At 43.2% G+C, this 17,621-nt stretch overlaps 1 protein-coding gene across 2 annotated transcripts in view; it reads right to left on the bottom strand.

The window, feature by feature from the left end:
- Positions 1-17,621, bottom strand: part of adam9a (ADAM metallopeptidase domain 9a) — a 41,008-nt gene that overhangs the window by 19,620 nt on the left and 3,767 nt on the right. For both annotated transcript variants that reach the window (XM_065950993.1, XM_065950999.1), the window contains exon 2: positions 6,367-6,467. In XM_065950993.1, coding sequence (XP_065807065.1) covers positions 6,367-6,467 — 101 coding nt within the window. The remainder of the gene's footprint in view (positions 1-6,366; positions 6,468-17,621) is intronic.

Genomic DNA, 17,621 nt, shown 5'->3' with positions numbered 1-17,621 from the left:
TTATTAGACAGGTCGGCTGGAAATAGAGACAGGAAATGCAGAGAGAAGAGAGAGTGGGGGATGACCTGCAGCAAAGGGACGGGGTTGGACTCAAACCCACGGCCACTGCGGCGAGGACTACAGCCTCCGTACATTCTAATACTAGTACATGCTAATACTTAATGATGTGGTTTTATTTGAAATCGAACTGCTTATTTGTATCTATTTTTCCACTAATGGGTCAAATTTACAATTGTCAATGATTAAAAATGTGTACTTGTTGTTTTTGGAAGGTATCCCGTGACCCCCCTCATGGTGGACCCCACTTTGGAAACTACCCAAAAGCATCAGTTGGTCTCATCATAGAAAAAAATACAGATCGGGCTTTGACTTTGAAAAGCGTAACGGAGCCATGCTGGATGCCACATGTCCAAGTTTGGCTCACGGTAGCGCAGTGGTTATTGTGCGAGCCCCATGTATGAAGGCTGTAGTCCTCCAAGCGGGCGGCCCGGGTTTGAATCCGGCCTGTGGCTCCCTTCCCGCATGTCATTTCCTACTCTCTCTTTCTGATCTTTAACTCTATCCACACTGTCCTATCTCTACGATAAAGGCACAAAAAGCCCAAAAATAAATCTTAAAAAAAAAAAAAAAACACACACAAAAAAACAAAAAAAAAAACACAAGACTTTGGCTTCGAGGTCTCGGTAACTCTCGGTACCTCGGACCATGAGCAGTTGTTCACTGTCTCCAGACTGAGTGAACTACAATCTCATTCTCGTTTATGAGTTGCAAAATGAACTCGCTCACACATCCAGGCACAGCACAGCACGGCGCTCTGAAAATAGCTCCGGGTGGAGAGACAGATCTGCTGAGTTTGAACCGCAGTAACAGTGAGGGGGTTCAAATGCATGAATTTAAAAAGTGGGTGTCACTCGTCACAGCGTGTGGGTTTGACACCCGTGGATTTCACAGCCTCTCCGTCATGATTATGAGTGGACTATATTTGTGATCTTTGATTTAAAATCTTCAATACTCGATCATTGATATTGTGAATGACTTCTCTTTGATCGCTCTAATTATTATGTTGCTGTTGTGTTTGTCCGATTGTTGCCACAGACACAAAAGTTAGTAATTAATTAAACTATTTAAAAACTCATGTTGTAACAGTCTAAAGACTCCGACAGTAAATCACTGAAGAGTCCAACAGATTCTGAATAATGAAGTCTTTTGTGAAATTATTCCAGACACACAGATTCCTTTCCCACTCTCTGTCTCCCCCCAGTTTCTTTCTCCATCTACTGTCCTGTCTCTAAATAAAATCAAATCTTAAAACAATAAATACAGAGCACGGATCAAAACCATGAACAGGGTAATGACCGTATGACGTCTGAGAGGTGATTGGCCGGTGTCTAACAAGTGCGACATCATGAGTCTGATAAAAGGTAAGACGAGGTTTTGTCCCAAAGGAGTGAAGAGGAGAGAAAAAGTCCAATAAACTTCAAAACTAAACTCCAAGGTCAGCCGAGCCTCTGACTCACCTGGCAGACATTCACCTCTGTGTGAGTGTGTGGGTGTGTGTGTGTGTGTGTGTGTGTGTGTGTGTGTGTGTGTGTGTGTGTGTGTGTGTGTGTGCAAGAGAGAGAGAGCTGCATCTATCAGCAGGTGAGTGATTACTGCGTAGGTGAACACATGGGCAGGTGGTGTGTGTGTGTGTGTGTGTGTGTGTGTGTGTGTGTGTGTGTGTGTGTGTGTGTGTGTGTTGAGGTGAATGAGGACAGGAAGTCAGCAGTTGACTACATCAACCAGCTGCCAACAGCGGCTCTTCCGTCCTCCAACAGAGAGCGAGTGAGACTGAATCCAACTCCCACAGCAACAAACAAACTGGAGAGATGTGAAAAGTTTTTTTGCCGCCCCAAAGCTAGGCGTAAGATTTAAGTGATAACTTAAACGTTGGAACTATCTCAGCTGGTGGAACACCTTGAATGTAAGAAACTGCTCCACCTCGTCATAAGTTAGACTCAAACTAGGATACGCTTGTACACACACAGAGCTGGTGCGAGCCGGTATGTGCTGCAAACATGAACAGTGATGACCGAAACTTAACTCCGAGATAAGCTAAAGCTCTGCGCCGCCTCCTGCTTGTTTAAGAAAAGGACAACATTTGTTTACTTTGTCTATGCATCACTTTGGCTGCAGGAGCCTGCAACACTTTTCACTTTATCTTCACTGTAGTCTTCAGAGTTTTAGTTCTTCTTTTCAGGATCTGTAAAGTCATATCTGCTCTCTCATTGACTCACAACATCTTGTAGCTGGAGTCATGAAACAAACACAGCTGGACTCACAGAGTGAACTGGCTCCACATCCATCATCTGTCTGAGAATGAGCCAAAAGAGCCTCGAAATAACGACGAGTTTATAACGAAAGGTTAAGAGGACACACGCAGAATCTGCAGAGATCCTGGAACCACTTTATCCTAAACTTTATCAAGCATGTGAAGCACCAGTTTTAAACATCTGTACCAGACTGTTGGACTGTTCATTTCTGGATCGACAGAAACTTCAGCGCGCAAAATCGTACAAATCTGGGGCGCTCGTGGTGCAGTGGTGCAGTGGTGCAGTGGTTAGTGCGTGCGCCCCATGTATGGAGGCTGTAGTCCTTCAAGCGGGCGGCCCGGGTGGTGAATCCGGCATGTAGCGCATGTAATTCCCAACTCTCTCTCTCCCTGATTTCCAACTTTATCTGTCCTGTCTCTCCAATAAAGGCCCAAAAAGCCCAAAAATAAATCTTTAAAAAAAATCGTACAAATCTGATTTGCTAAATTGTAGATTTTTAAGGTTTTATGTACCGATAAAGACCTGTAAGCTGGTTGCTTGTTTTGCTGTCTGTGTGTTTCAGGTTCCCAGTGGGTGTGGCCTGGTCGACGTGGACTGGGAGCCCCCCACTTCCTCATTGTGGGAGACCGGGAGAAAGAGACGGAGGGAGGCTGCTCCCCAAAGCTCCTCATTCCTTTTGTTAAGTTGGTAGATTAATGTGGTTGTGAGTAAATGTAAACCTATTTTTTTAGATTAACTCCTCGCCTCCTCCACTCATTGGTCACTGGCTTTGAGCCGGCCGTGTCATCTAATCTAACGATCTTTGTAATAAATGTTAATAATGAGGTTTTCCTGTCTGTCCTCTCGTTCAGAGAGTCGAGTCCTGCAGGCAGATCAGTGGGAGGTGACGTGTTACAGATACCACTGTGCTGACATCATAACATGACAGGGCTGAGTTAACGTGCCGTATCAACACAGCTGGGAGGAAATCATGTAAATCATACTGTACACGGTTTATAATCAGCAGTGTGAGGTCAGGAGTGAACATCACAAAAAGAACGGAGATTAAACCAGCTCCAAACTTTTGCAGTAATAAGATACATGAACTCAATCATTTTTACACCGTTCTACCAGAAGGAGAAACTCACTTTGATGTCTTTCATGTAAAAATAGTTTAAAAGCAGCTTCTAAATGAATCACTTGGTGTTTTAATGAGCTGATAAATCTCCTAAAAGGATCTGTTGGTGGGTGTTTGTTGTTAACACATAGCTTAAGACTATGTCTTAAAAAGACTTAAAGGTCACATATTATGAAAAACACATTTCAACATGTTTCTCTAACACTAATATGTGTGTCTCTAGTCCGTCTAAAACCCCCCAATGATGAGAAAAGTCCATCCTCTCCGTCTTCTGCCTGCTCCACTTTTCAGAAAATGTGTGCTCAAACAGGCCGTTTGGAGATTTTCCCTTCATGACATCACAAAGGGCAGTAGCCCCTCCCCCTGGTGGGTGACACTCCCACAGCTAGGTGTTTGTTCTGCCCTCTGAGTCTGCCTTCTCACCGTAAACAATAGGACATGGAGCGAGAAAGCCCGAGTACACCCCAGCCCTTCCAGAGAGGGGGCGTGGTCAGACACAGCTCATTTACATTTAAAGGTACAGACACAGAAACAGCCTGTTCTGAGCAGGGCTGAAATAGAGGGGTTTATAGACAGGATCAAATACAGGATCAGAGTGGATTTAGAACAAGAAACTTCACACACATGTTTTGAGGAGCTCTGAGACTTATTTACACTGGATGAAGAGGAAGAGAATATGTCACCTTTAAATAAATGAAAGTGTTAACTTATAGTCAGAAGCTAGCTGGCTGTTTAGTGTGTAGAGACGTGACGATGGAATCGATCTGAACATCCGACTCTCAGAGAGGATTGCTCAACACATTTGTAGTTTGAAAATGTTCTTAAATCTCCGACAATCAAGTGTTTTAAACTGAACGCATAAAATGATTAAATAACGAGGGTAGAGTGACGTGACGCTGATAAGACGTGGAGTGATTGTAAAGACTTCTGATGTTGTTTGTTGCCTGCAGAGATTAAAACACGTCTGACAGAGGGGAGAGAAAAACATGGCTGCAGGCTGACACACACACACACACACACACACACACACACACACACACACACACACACACACACACACACACACACACACACACACACACACACACACACACACACACACACACACACACAAACTCAAAGAAAATGCACACAGCCTAATATCATTCTTTCACACAATGTCACTCCTCCTGAGCATGCTCACATTTCTACGTAGTGTAAGTGTGAATATGAGTGTGTGTGGTACTGGACTTGTTCCAGCATGCAGGGTGGAAAAGAAAATGACAGCGATGGAAACACACACACACACACACACACACACACACACACACACACACACACACACACACACACACACACACACACACACACACACACACACACACACACACACACACACACACACACACACACACACACACACACACACACACACACACACACACACACACACACACACACACACACTGAGCAGAGACATGTTGTTAGAGGAAGATTTATTCTGCTGTGTGTGTGTGTGTGTGTGTGTGTGTGTGTGTGTTTTAAGGTGGTCCTGCGACATTAACAGTCTTCGTATGAAACAGTAACATAGAGGAGTTTCAGGTCCACCTTACTCTCTGACTCATTTCAAACTGAAAGTGTGATTTCAGTGAACTGCTCGTCATCCGTGACCGAGGTAAAATCTAGAGGTCTAAAACTAGTAAAATCCAGTTTGTTTTTCTTCTTCTGTGGAACCTTCAATCTGCTGCTCAGGTTCTACTGGGGACACTTTCTGCTGTGCACCAACCCATTTCAAATTATTTTTAATTCCATACTCGTTCCATCTAAATTATTTCAGAACATGCTGCAGCTGCTCTTACAGACTAACTGAATGTAAACTGAGACATGTCATAACACTTCTCATTGCACTCCTACAGTGATCCTCATATGGACTACTAAAAAAACACAGTGTTTCAGCAAGGCTTTATGCTGTGCTCCTTTCGGAAATTCCAGTTTGCCGGTCTGATATATCATCAGGAACGCCCTCCTGAAGTGTGAATTCCACCACACAAACTCAGAAAACCTTTAGAGGCCCAGGTTAAAATCCAACATGGCTGCTGTGTGCATCAACCAATCAATCATGACTTGTAAAGTGCCACTTCATAACAAGTGTTACCTCAAGACGCTTTACAAAAGAGCATATGGGATAATATGCAGGAAGGATTTCTCCTTTGTGTTCCTCTCGTTCCTGTTGTCCAAACTTCCTCGCGAGGTCGGAGCTGGCCGTGTATGAGTGAGGACGGCGGTGGTTGTGAGGACGACACAGACCGATACTAGTGGCTGAGCGTCAGGGGCGCCGGGTGGTCGCCCCCTGTAACTTTTGAGTTTATTAGCAGCTACGTCCTCTTTTTGTGTAATTAAATCAATCCCACCGATGGTATCGTGTGAGCTCGATCTGAGGACGTGTTGTTGTGTATTTTCCCGTGCAAACTATCACGCAGTGTGTTGTTATCGCCTGTTAAAAGCTAACAAAACAAAGGTTCTCTTGGAGGCGTCCATGTTGGTTCTCTCTCCCTCATCATGTTCAGGTTTACTCTTCTTAAAACATCCTGAAACTCCTCAGATGTTATTTCAAGTTTTAAAAGAGTGTGTGATGTGTTTTTGTTTTAGTGAGAGAGATAACATACTGCACACTCAGCGAGGACACACACACACACACACACACACACACACACACACACACACACACACACACACACACACACACACACACACACACACACACACACACACACACACACACACACACACACACACACACACACACACACACACACACACACACACACACACACACACACACACACACACACACACACACACACGAGGTGGACCTGCTGAGTGTGTGTTTTCCTGAAGGTCAGAGATCACACAAAGAAAACTACACTTAAATGTTACAGCATCGTGGACCCTCGGTACCTGATTGGGGAGTCGTCCGTCCACGTCCCGCCTCAGCCTGCCTCCAATTGGTCGAGGGACGGTCAGCTGATAGGAGGAGAGGTGTTCTGTCTGCTGGGAGTCTGCAGGAGGAAAAACAGTCAGGAGTCATTAACACTGAAGGAAACTGAGCGCTGAGTAGGCGGAAAACAAATAAATTGAAGTTTAAAAAAAACAATTCCCTCGGAGTACAGACTGGCTGAAAAATACTAAAATAAATCTCAAAGTGACGTTTTTGAAAAACCTCACTGAGATGAAGAATCTCTTTCACAAGAGCAACAACACAGGCAGTAACACACTTTAACACAGTTACACAACACAGGTCGACACATCGTTGGTTATCGAGCAGAATGTTAGTAGAAACAGCCTCTACAAACCCGAAGCATCATCCTCACACATCGTCAATCTCATTAGAAAATGATTGTAAAGAGGACACATTATACCCATTTTCTACCTTTTAAAACAGTTACCTGTGACACTCAGGTCACCCAAATGTATGTTCAACAACACTGTCAAAGTGGATTTTTCACAATATGTCCCCTTTAAGAGACCTATCCCCAAATCCTGCTGCAGAAGATTCAAGCTGCAGGAAGAGCAGAACCTGAAACGGCTTTGTTTCCCCATTTCAAGACGCACTTTGGGAACAGAGAACGACTCGAGCGTACCGAGAACGATGATGATAGTTATTACAAAATGGTTCTCAAGAGTATAATCTCAGTAAATGGACTTCAGCTTGTATCGTTCTTTTCTTCTGACTACTCAAAATGCTTTTACACGGCAGGTCACACCGACACATTCACACAGTGATGGTAGAGGCTGGGGTTAAGAGTCTTACCCAAGGACACATCGGACATGTTGCTGCAGGAGCTGGGGATCAAACCCCCGACCTTCCAGTTGAGAGACGACCGACTCTACCAACTGAGCCACAGCCGCCAAGTAAATGTCTGGACTTCTAAACACCTTTATCATGTGTGTGTTTTGTTTTTGAGTCTGTTTTTCCCTCTAGTTGTGTTTAACACGTAACCTTAATATGCTTGTTTATTGCGTTCATGTTTTCAGTCCACATAAAAAAATTGCCTGTGTATAAAAATGGATGTGTCCCTACCTCCTTCTGTGGCACAAAAGTGAAGCTTGAATACACCCGTGATATGCATTTTTAAAGATGCACTTTGTAGTTTTGGTAGAGAAATGTGAAAGTTGGAGACATTTACAGATTCTGTGGTACATGTTCATAACTCTACACACAAACTAACTAACTAGATACTGTTTGAAGATAAAATGTTACAGGAAAAGTTGTGGTGGGGGGCCCGCTACAGTGAATCCGTAACTCACCGGGTTGCTTTTTAGCTCCAAACAGTGTTTCAGGGACCCATATTCTTCTTTGAGCAAAGTTTGTGTATCCACTTCAGAAAATATAGCATCGAATTGTTTCACTTCTCTAACTTTCAAATTTCACCACCAAAACTCCATAGTGCAGCTTTAACGTTACATATTGCAGCGCTCATTTGGAGCCACAGACACTGCAGCTTTGTCGGCGTCCCACTACTTCCTCTAACCACAAAAAAACATGTTTAACTAAAATGTCAAAGATTCCTCAGGCGGGTACAATCCACAGCAGAAACTCACAGCTACCAAAAGTGTAGCAGTCTTTGGTTACGTTTCCTGTCACTCCTCTATTTTGATCAAATTCTGAATAATGTTTCACAAGGCTGGGGGTTTTGCAATACCACAAACATGGTGTCCCTGTATGCTTTTTACATTTTCTTACCTTTGTTATTTTATCTCTCATGCTGTGTTTTTGCAGATATATGTTGTGTTGTTCTGTATTGGTATGTGCCTTTTTGTTGGTGTGTGGATGTGGTTTTTCTATTGTTTTTATCTCCTGATTCGAGTGGAAGAAGCTGAATGTTTGGCCGCACTTTGGGTCCAAAGACAAATTTCCCCAAGGGGACAATAAAGTGCATCGTATCGTTATCCGATGCATACAGAGCCACAGGAGCCTCTATCGTCAACAGAGCTGTCAATCATGTTGTTCATCAAACCAGCCTTCTGACATGTCCTCCATCTTTTTACACAGTCCTATAAATATAAATAGGTTTTTACAACTTGGCTGATTACTGTATGAAATAAAGATATAGCTCCGGAGTGTTTGGTGAAACAAAAACAAAAAAATCATAAAAATGTAAAAATTACTATTAAATAAATAAACTTCAGCCTGTTAACGTGGATAAATCTGAGAAAGAAACATCGTGAGTAAGGCCAAAGTCTTAAGGGTCACACACCTCTGCACCAGTCACAGGCTCACAAAGAGGTAACCATGACAACAACTCTTCAGGGCAGGCCATGCTCAAGGACAAACACTCTCACTGTCGGCTGACCAGCAGTCTGAGGTTCTGGTTCTAGCTCCTGACAGAAATCTGCAGGAAGCTGAATCATTTATGAGTCAGAGATGGAGGCATTTATCAGACCTCCGTTATCAACAGGAGAGCACACACACACAATGAATCACTAAAAACACACACACAATGAATCACTAAAAACACACACACAATGAATCACTAAAAACACACGTGTCGGTGTGTGGAGTATTCTGTGTTGTGAGAGTTCATTAGACACTGAAGATCTCCTGCTGTGAGCTCCGTATGTACAAAAGGAAGTCTGGAAATGTTCAGGACCAGAATGTCTGGAAACTGTCCGGAGTTCATGTGTGAGAAAAGACCAAACACCTGAAACACAACCTGTGAATCAGCTCGATGAACACACGAAGAACAGGTTTATAACCGATTGAAAAGCTGCACGTTCTTTTTTATCATCAGAACACTGTGGTCCTCACAAGGATGGTAGAACAGGACACCGTACATACACACACACACACATTCTTACATCATGAGTAAAGTGTGAGCGTAGGTTCACCTCCATCAGTAAACAACACAACAGACTACCCCTGTATGTGTGTGTGTCTGTGTGTGTGTAATTGTGTGTTATGGGGCGGACTCCTCTCTGTATGTTGTAATCTGTAACCATGGTAACGGCTGCAGTGTGTGGGTAACGACCCCTGCGTCCTGTTGTCCTGCCCAGAGCAGCATCTCCCTTTGTCTTCATTTCATAGGTGAGACTCAGGATGCAGTTAGCCTAGCTTAGCATGAAGTTTGTAAATCAGGCTAAAAACTCCAAAACATAAAAAAAGTCACCTTCTGATTAACACGTTTAACCCTTTACTTTAATCCAAATACAAACGTAATTTCTTTACACAGTGTGATTTCAAAACAGCGCAGTGACAAAGTTCCCCCTTCACTACACCTTTCATTCATCACGCCGTCATAACGTTGTCCCACAGCTTGATTTTATATTGCTTTACGGTGAGGCGGAGGCTTTAGGAATCACACTGGGCCCAGTTGCCCCGAACCGTGATAAAGTACGATTGTTCCTCCTCTCCAGTCCCCCGCTGGCCTGAACTCACATTGCTCCAAGCTAAACCGGACATGAGCACGGTTACCTCTTGTACAAACTGTACGTCATCATCATCACGTCGTGTTATGACACCAGAGGGTTTAACGTCATCATGAAGCGCTGTCTCAGAGTCAGCACAGTAGAGATGAATGACTGCCAGTCTACTGACTTAGAAGCCTATTTTGAGTGATTTGGGTCAGATAGCAACATCCTGGATTATTCTTTTATGCAAGGCGGCGATTGATTATACGTCATGACCACGTTGGGTACTCGTGTGTGAGCACGTGCACTTGTTATTAATTTTTGAACAGGTTGTTTCACAGAAGTTTGCAACAGGATATTGGCAACGTTCATCAGCAAGCACCACCAGGTGTATTGGATGCAAAAAATGGAGCAGATTTTCTCCGACCCAGAATGCTAACATTGATTTTACAAATGTGCTGAAAGTAACTGGTAGGAAAAGAGAGGAAGGTCTGCACGCTGCTCAGCTTACTGGACTGGTTTTCTTTTTTGTGCTAGCAACTGGCACAACGCCGGACGTCTGTCTGTTCGTCTGTCTATTTACTACAGCTACCTGCCCGCCCGCCTGCCGAGACGCAGCAGGTTCAGAGTTTGTTTTGGTTTCAGTTTGAGCTTAACGGACAGTGAAACCAGAGAGAAACGGGTCCTGAGTCTGTGTCCAGCCGCAGATCGGTTTGAGTGCCTGCTGCTAACAGTGGGAGTCACAGAGTGGATCAGAGGACGAGGCTGTCGGGGGTGAAGGCCGGGTTAGCGCACACACACACACACATACATACACACACACACCACACACACCACACACACACGACACACTGTGGCACAGATTTAGTCTGCTCTCTCATTAGTTCTGCCTCTCTCTCTCATTAACTGTCTCGGTGTTTTCATCACCCAAAAATCAAACTAAAAAACTCCAGGACATTTTCCCTGCTGGCTGAAACTGAACCAGAGGTCGTACAAGTCCAAATAAAGGACAAAGAATAAAAAATAACATAAAGATAAATGTGAATTAATTAAGTGTTAACTATCTAATAAACAATGTGCCTCTACACAGCTGAACCGTGAATATATTGGGGCATTTAAATGACGATTGTTTTCACTATAATCATAGTGAGCCGAAACACCAAACTCATTCCAAAACGAGTGCGATGCAGCGGGTATATGCTGGGCTGGGTGACTGTTCCTTTAACTCTCTGTCAGAGGCGGGGGACGCGCGCTTCTGGTGGCGATGAGCCCAGGAGGCGGGGCCAAATTTGAATGTTGTGTTCATGAGCTGCAACAAACATCGCTCCTCAGTCCATCTTTAAAGATCAGATAACAGTCAAATGTAACGGCTGTGCTGAAATAATCTGAGAGGAGGGCAGCATTCTGTGTCGAAAGGTGCTGGTTGTGACATTCATCACATGTAGCTGCTGGTAACCATGGTAACTGGGATAGTTCAACAGCTGCCAAATTGAGTTTAGGAGGCTCAAATCCATCTTCATCATTCAAAATATTCAAACTGAGTCTCTGGGTGGCAACACGTACTAAATCCTAATCTGATACCAATAAAAAAATTGTTTTAACTTTCTTTGTTTCTGAGATTGAATAAAAGCTCAGAGAGTCAAGTGAAGTCGTGTGATGAGTCAACGACTGGGAAAACGTTGTGGTTTCAGGGGAAATGATTAGGCATCAGTTTATTTTTAATTTAGTTTCCTAATGTCATAAAAATCTAAAATTAAAACATGAGGAATAATAATAACACAAAGGATCTCTCTCTCTCCTCCTGTTCCTCCGTCATCGACCCTCCTCTCCCTCCCCGTTACATAAAGTCTTTGTGTTCACATTACTGCCGGCTAAGCTGCCGTTTGTTTGTCTCATTTCAAGGAATGAATGCAGCATTTATGACTCTGTGTGTGTGTGTGTGGCCCTTTATTTGAAAAGATTTCTGTTTTTGTGATGATCATGCAGCTCTCAGTAGCATCAGCCGTCTCTCTCTCCTCCTCTCTCTCTCTCTCTCTCTCTCTCTCTCTCTCTCCTCTCTCTCCTCTCTCTCTCTCTCTCTCTCTCTCTCTCTCTCTCTCTCTCTCTCTCTCTCTCTCTCTCTCTCTCTCTCTCTCTCTCTCTCTCTCTCTCTCTCTCTCTCTCTCTCTCTCTCTCTCTCTCCTGACTGTCAGTCTTAAAGATTTAACGGTGTGAAAAAGAAAATGTAGAAGAAATCCTTGAGGAAGGTTTTTGAAAAGAGAAAGGATTTTACTGTTTTGTATTCAAGAGATAAACTCAAAAGAAATCAAAAATCGTTGTTAAAGAAAGTATTTTAAAGGTCACATTAAGTAAAATACATTTCACCATGTCTCTCTAACTCTAACATGTGTCTCTAGTCTGTCTACAAACCCCCCAATGAAGAGAAAAGTCCATCCTCTCCGTCTTTTGCCTGCTCCACTTTTCAGAAAATGTGTGCTCAAACAGGTCGTTTGGAGATTTTCCCTTCATGACATCACAAAGGGCAGTAGCCCCTCCCCCTGGTGGGTGACACTCCCACAGCTAGGTGTTTGTTCTGTCCTCTGCCTGAGTACACCCAAGCCCTTACAGAGAGGGGGCGTGGTCAGACACAGCTCATTTACATATTTAAAGGTACAGACACAGAAATAGCCTGTTCTGATCAGGGCTGAAATAGAGGGGTTTACAGACATGATCAAATACAGGATCACAGTGGATTTAGAACAAGAAACTTCACACACATGTTTAGAGGAGCTCTGAGACTTATTTACACTGGATGAAGAGGAGGAGAATATTTGACCTTTAATATTCCTAATTTACATTTCATAAGAATGAATGACTTTCAAAATCAAACCTATATTGTTATAACGTTAGTACAAAATGGCAGTATCATTACATATTTACACAAATGACTCAAAATAAATGAGTACAATTATAATGTTCTTTAAATAAGTCCTCTATAGGCTTCCATAGATACCGGTTACTTCACATCTAAAGCATCTTCACTGTAATAGTAATTTCTTTCTGATGACCACATAAAATATTTCCGAGGAAGAAGTAACACATCATTCCTGCTAAAACCACGAGTTACGTCTGTTCACATCAGACTTCCTGTCAGTCGGTTTGAGATTTGTTGACAGACTCTTCATCTGCTGCTCACTGTCAACTCGTCAGCCTCCACCCACTGAATCACATCCTCCCTCAAAAACTCCTTCCTGCTTTTACTCTCTGCTCTCAGTTCTTCACGCAGAGGTCACCTCAGGTCATCCCGAGGCTTCACAACATCCATCTAAAACTACAACTCACATCACAATAAAAGAGCTGCAGGCGTGGGAATCTGTCAAAGTCTGGACTAAGTGTCAAACCTTTCAGTAAACCTGGAGCAGTCACTCCGAATGTTTTCAACAGAAAGTTTTTATGTTTTCTCAATAACAGCTCTTTTTTCTCAGAAGACACAGTCCACTCACACAGAGCTCTGAATCGTGACGATGCCTTCAGGTGCAGGCTAAAAACTTCAGAGCCTGCCTACAGCCTGTTGTTATTCCTGCCATAGATTTCAATTTCAGTATGATCAACTTTATATCTACTTTGACCTCCTTTTAAAAGTGCTTTATGGGAAAGATTAAGGGTCAGGGTTCATAAAAATACCTTCAGTGATAAACATTACTCATGTAGTAACGGTCGGTGTGTCTGACTTGTTTCTCTTCAGGACACTGAAGAGAAACAAGTCCTCCGGACGTGTCCTGATCATGTTCTTGGCTGGTATGACACCCAAATTAACCCCCGCTGATCACCGAGGATTTGTCTAATCTAATCTTATTTACTGTAGCTTCATCCGCTGACTTTCTCTTCGACAAGCAAAGCAGACAACCTCCAAAAGGAAACCTCCAGAGGATCCTAAAGTTGATCCAGAAATATTTTTTGAAGAAAGTTCACAGACACGCCAAAGAAAAACAGAGAAATCTTTGAGAAAACCTCTGAAGAAAATATCTTGAACTGTCTAAAGCCGTTTTCACATCTGCACTCCTGAGACCTGCTCTGGAGATTCTCACAGCGGGAGACTATCCCTGTCGGAGGGGAAGGGGGACGGGGGGGTCTCCTGAGTTAAGATGTGACGTAAAAAAAAAAAAAGACGCGGAAGTAGCGGACGAAGCAAGTGTGAAAGCACTAAAAAAAACGGAGACTTTTAGAATAATGAGTGACGTCTGAATGTAAATAAATGAATCTAAGAACAAAGATTATTGATTGAGGATTTCTTAAAAGACAATCCACAGATGCCTTACATTGAAAAAAACTTTTTGATTTCAATCTAGAGTTCAATCTTGAAGTCACCCTGAGTTCAGCATCAGCTCTGGATGTGGATCAGACATGTGGGTTATGATATAACAGCAGAAACTTGACCTGACTTTTCACACACGCAATAATAGAATCACGACTGTCCTCTTTCACAGGCCGACCTGACAACCAGACAGAAGACAATCAGAAGCTATTTGAACCCATGCCTGACTTCTTCTGTTGTAAAGGTTGTTTGATAATTTAGATCAAAGATCAGAGTCACATCTGTGATGTTCTGAGTCTCCTTCATTGACTGTATATAAAGATGGAGGACAACCTCCTCTCGCTGTACAGGAGTCCATCTTTTTCATCCAGACTATGGACTCTTTTGTTCTTACCACAGAAAAACAATCAATCAATTCCTCAATAAACTCTGATATTAAACTCTGATATTAAAAACAAAGATCTGGCAGAGGAGCAGAGATACAATTTTCCTTAAAGGAAGAATGTGCGACTTGTTGATTCAGTAGATGTCGCCCTAGAGCGCCAGCATGAAACCAAAACAAACTGCTGTTTGGCAACAACTCCGCCATTAAGCCTCCGCTCTCCTCCAGAGACACACCTCCAACCTCCCTCACCTAGCACTCTCAAGAAGGAGTTGAGCACAAGCGGTGGACAAAACTATCCTTTGTTCGAGCAGCAGTTGCCTGTGGCCTGAATCGTTGTGTTAGCATGCGAATGTTAGACAAGGCAAGTTTATTTATATCGCACATTTCAACAACAAGGCAATTCAAAGTGCTCTTTAGTTAGCTTGTAGCTTCATATTGCATGTAAATTTACACAAAATGAGCATGATCTAAAAACACTTACGTGATATTCAAATAATCAGTGAGTATGTTCTTCTTCTTCTCTCTAGCTCTTGACTAAAACAGCTTTTATACACAAGGGGAGGAGCCAGCCGTCCCGTCCATGTAAACACAGCTCTAACAACAACACAGCCAGCGGGACTCGAGCTTCTCACTCATCGTAGACAGTCATGACTCAGAGACACATTTACATAAGATATATGTACTTGATGTCTGCTGAAATACTTGCTTGTGTTGGATTAATGTTGGGTCTCTGTAAATACTTTAACAAAGAGTACACTCTGGAGCCTCCAGTGTCATGAGAGAACTTTCTTTATGATTTACTTTACTGAAAGAAAAAATAGATTGAGTCATTTTTTGATCGTGACTTGAGATGCAAGTATCATCAGAGGCTGGTGCCAGTGCTGTGGATCCTCATCGAGCACATGTGAGATCACATAGCAACCACACCACAACAAGACGATTCTGTTACTAGCATCTGACAGAGTAGAAACGGAGCAGGGTGCATTCTGGGATAAAACTCTGCAGACTGGTCCTTAAACTGGAGCTGAATGTGAGCATATTTGTTCATGTTCAGCAGGGAGACAAAAAACAGAGTGAGTCATCATTCAGGGAAACAGCAAGTGTGTGTGTGTGTGTGTGTGTGTGTGTGTGTGTGTGTGTGTGTGTGTGTGTGTGTGTGTTGCTGGTAATCTAATCACTCAGATTCATTCAGACTCTCTGGACGTTTTAGTGTTTCTGTCTCAGCTCACTGCTCACAGTCCACACACACTGACACATCCAGCAGACACACACACACACACACACACACACAGAAACACAAACACACTGTCAGACTTGAGTGTTGAACAGGGTTTACTTCCTGTCAGTGTTGGGAGCTGAAGGATTCGGCTGTGCGCCTGGTGGACGACGACGACGCTAAGCTGCTTAACGCTCAACCTGCCAGAGCGAGATGCAGAAAAACACACTAACAACCAGAAAACACACACACACGCACACACACACGCGCACACACACACACACACACGCGCGCACACACACGCGCGCACACACGCACGCACGCACATGCGCACACACAGACACACACGCTCAGCAGTCCATGTAGCAAAAACAAATCAATATCTACTGTCACACTTAAAAGTTTGAATTTCTTGGATTTTCTTACTCTGTGTGAGTCTCACAGTTTTTACAGAAACATGAAAACGGAGAGAAATGAATCTCTAACCTGGTTGAAGATATATTCATGTTTATTCAAACTATTTTAATTAAAGATTTATATTGTTGATGTTTCAGTACCAAAATGTTACTAATGTATTATTTTAACATGAAAGAAAGATGTATCTTTAAGAGACGCCGGGAGGAGTTGTTTAACGTCAGTATTTGCAGACCTGTGAATTTCAATGGACCGTCGCAGCTCCGTCTCTTCTGCACGCCAAGCAAGCTTCGGTAATTTTGGAGTAATAAGGTGAAGTCAAACAAAAAAAGAGGCCTGAGTGACGTCAGCCATCTGTTCCTGCAGGGGGCTACAGAGACTCATCAGCAGCAGCCTCCATGCTGGAAATCCTGTCTCAGCCTAACTTTCAGTCAACCTAACGACAGGCTGAGAGCTGGAGCTGAGGCAGCTTTTAAGCCTCTTGATGAACCGTTACACCGCCCACCTGTCAATCATGTCAGCTACATGCCCAACTATAAATAACAGGTATCGTTTTCAAAATCAAAACAGAGCTGTTTTTAAAAATCCACCCCCGTACAGTGTGTCCCATGATGACAATAACTAATCAGACCTGTTTGGTTTTTTGTACCAGGCTGTAAACATGTTTAATTATGCTGTAAAAACAGTTGTTTTGAATGTGGTGTGTATGTGACTTCCTGTGTTCCTGGAGCCAGACTCAAGCAGGATTCTGCACTTCTGCATTTGCTTCATTTTTCAACACTGGAGGTCACCGCTTCGTTTAAACCCATGTGTGACTGTTTGTCACCTATCAGCCAGTTTCTACTTCATCACTGACAAAAAAGTCGTTCTGTAGTTACTTGGACAAACGTTCCTTTTATCTGTCATCTACTGCACTCCTGAAAACTCTCGACATAGTTTGGGGTAGGTGTGATTTAACACAATCGAGTAAAGAGGAAACTGAGTGGGCGAGGTGATGACGTCGTTGATGATGTTGTTCTCTGCTTTATCCTCTCTACTGCTCGCCTCAGTTGTCTGTATCATGTTTTGCTGTTGTGTTTGGGTGGTGAAAATGTCCTTTTACATATTGTAGTGATATTAACAAAGATACAGACACCATTAGTGAACACTCCTCCTCCTCCTCTTCCTTTTCCTGCACGACACTGACCGGCGGCCTCTTACTCTAAACCAAACGGAGCGTTTCCAATTGTTTAAGAGCGTCTCTATCTCCTGCTATAAGGTGCATGTTTGAAAGGCTTTCCTAGAAAATATCAGTACCTGAATGTGCTGAAATGGTCATAACGTCAGGAGCTCATATGAGAAAAAGGCTTTAAAGCCTGAAAGCCGCCAATGCTCTAAGTCTTTACCTGTTGCACAAGCCAGCCGCACATTATGTCTCCGCGTTAAGAGGTTTAACCTCCGTCTGTATGAATTAAACTTTACAGATCCCCTTTCCGAGGAAGGATTATTACCATGAT

This window comes from Labrus bergylta, chromosome 2, assembly GCF_963930695.1.
Source record: "Labrus bergylta chromosome 2, fLabBer1.1, whole genome shotgun sequence".
Lineage (NCBI taxonomy): Eukaryota > Metazoa > Chordata > Actinopteri > Labriformes > Labridae > Labrus > Labrus bergylta.
This window is presented reverse-complemented; position numbering and strand designations above follow the sequence as displayed.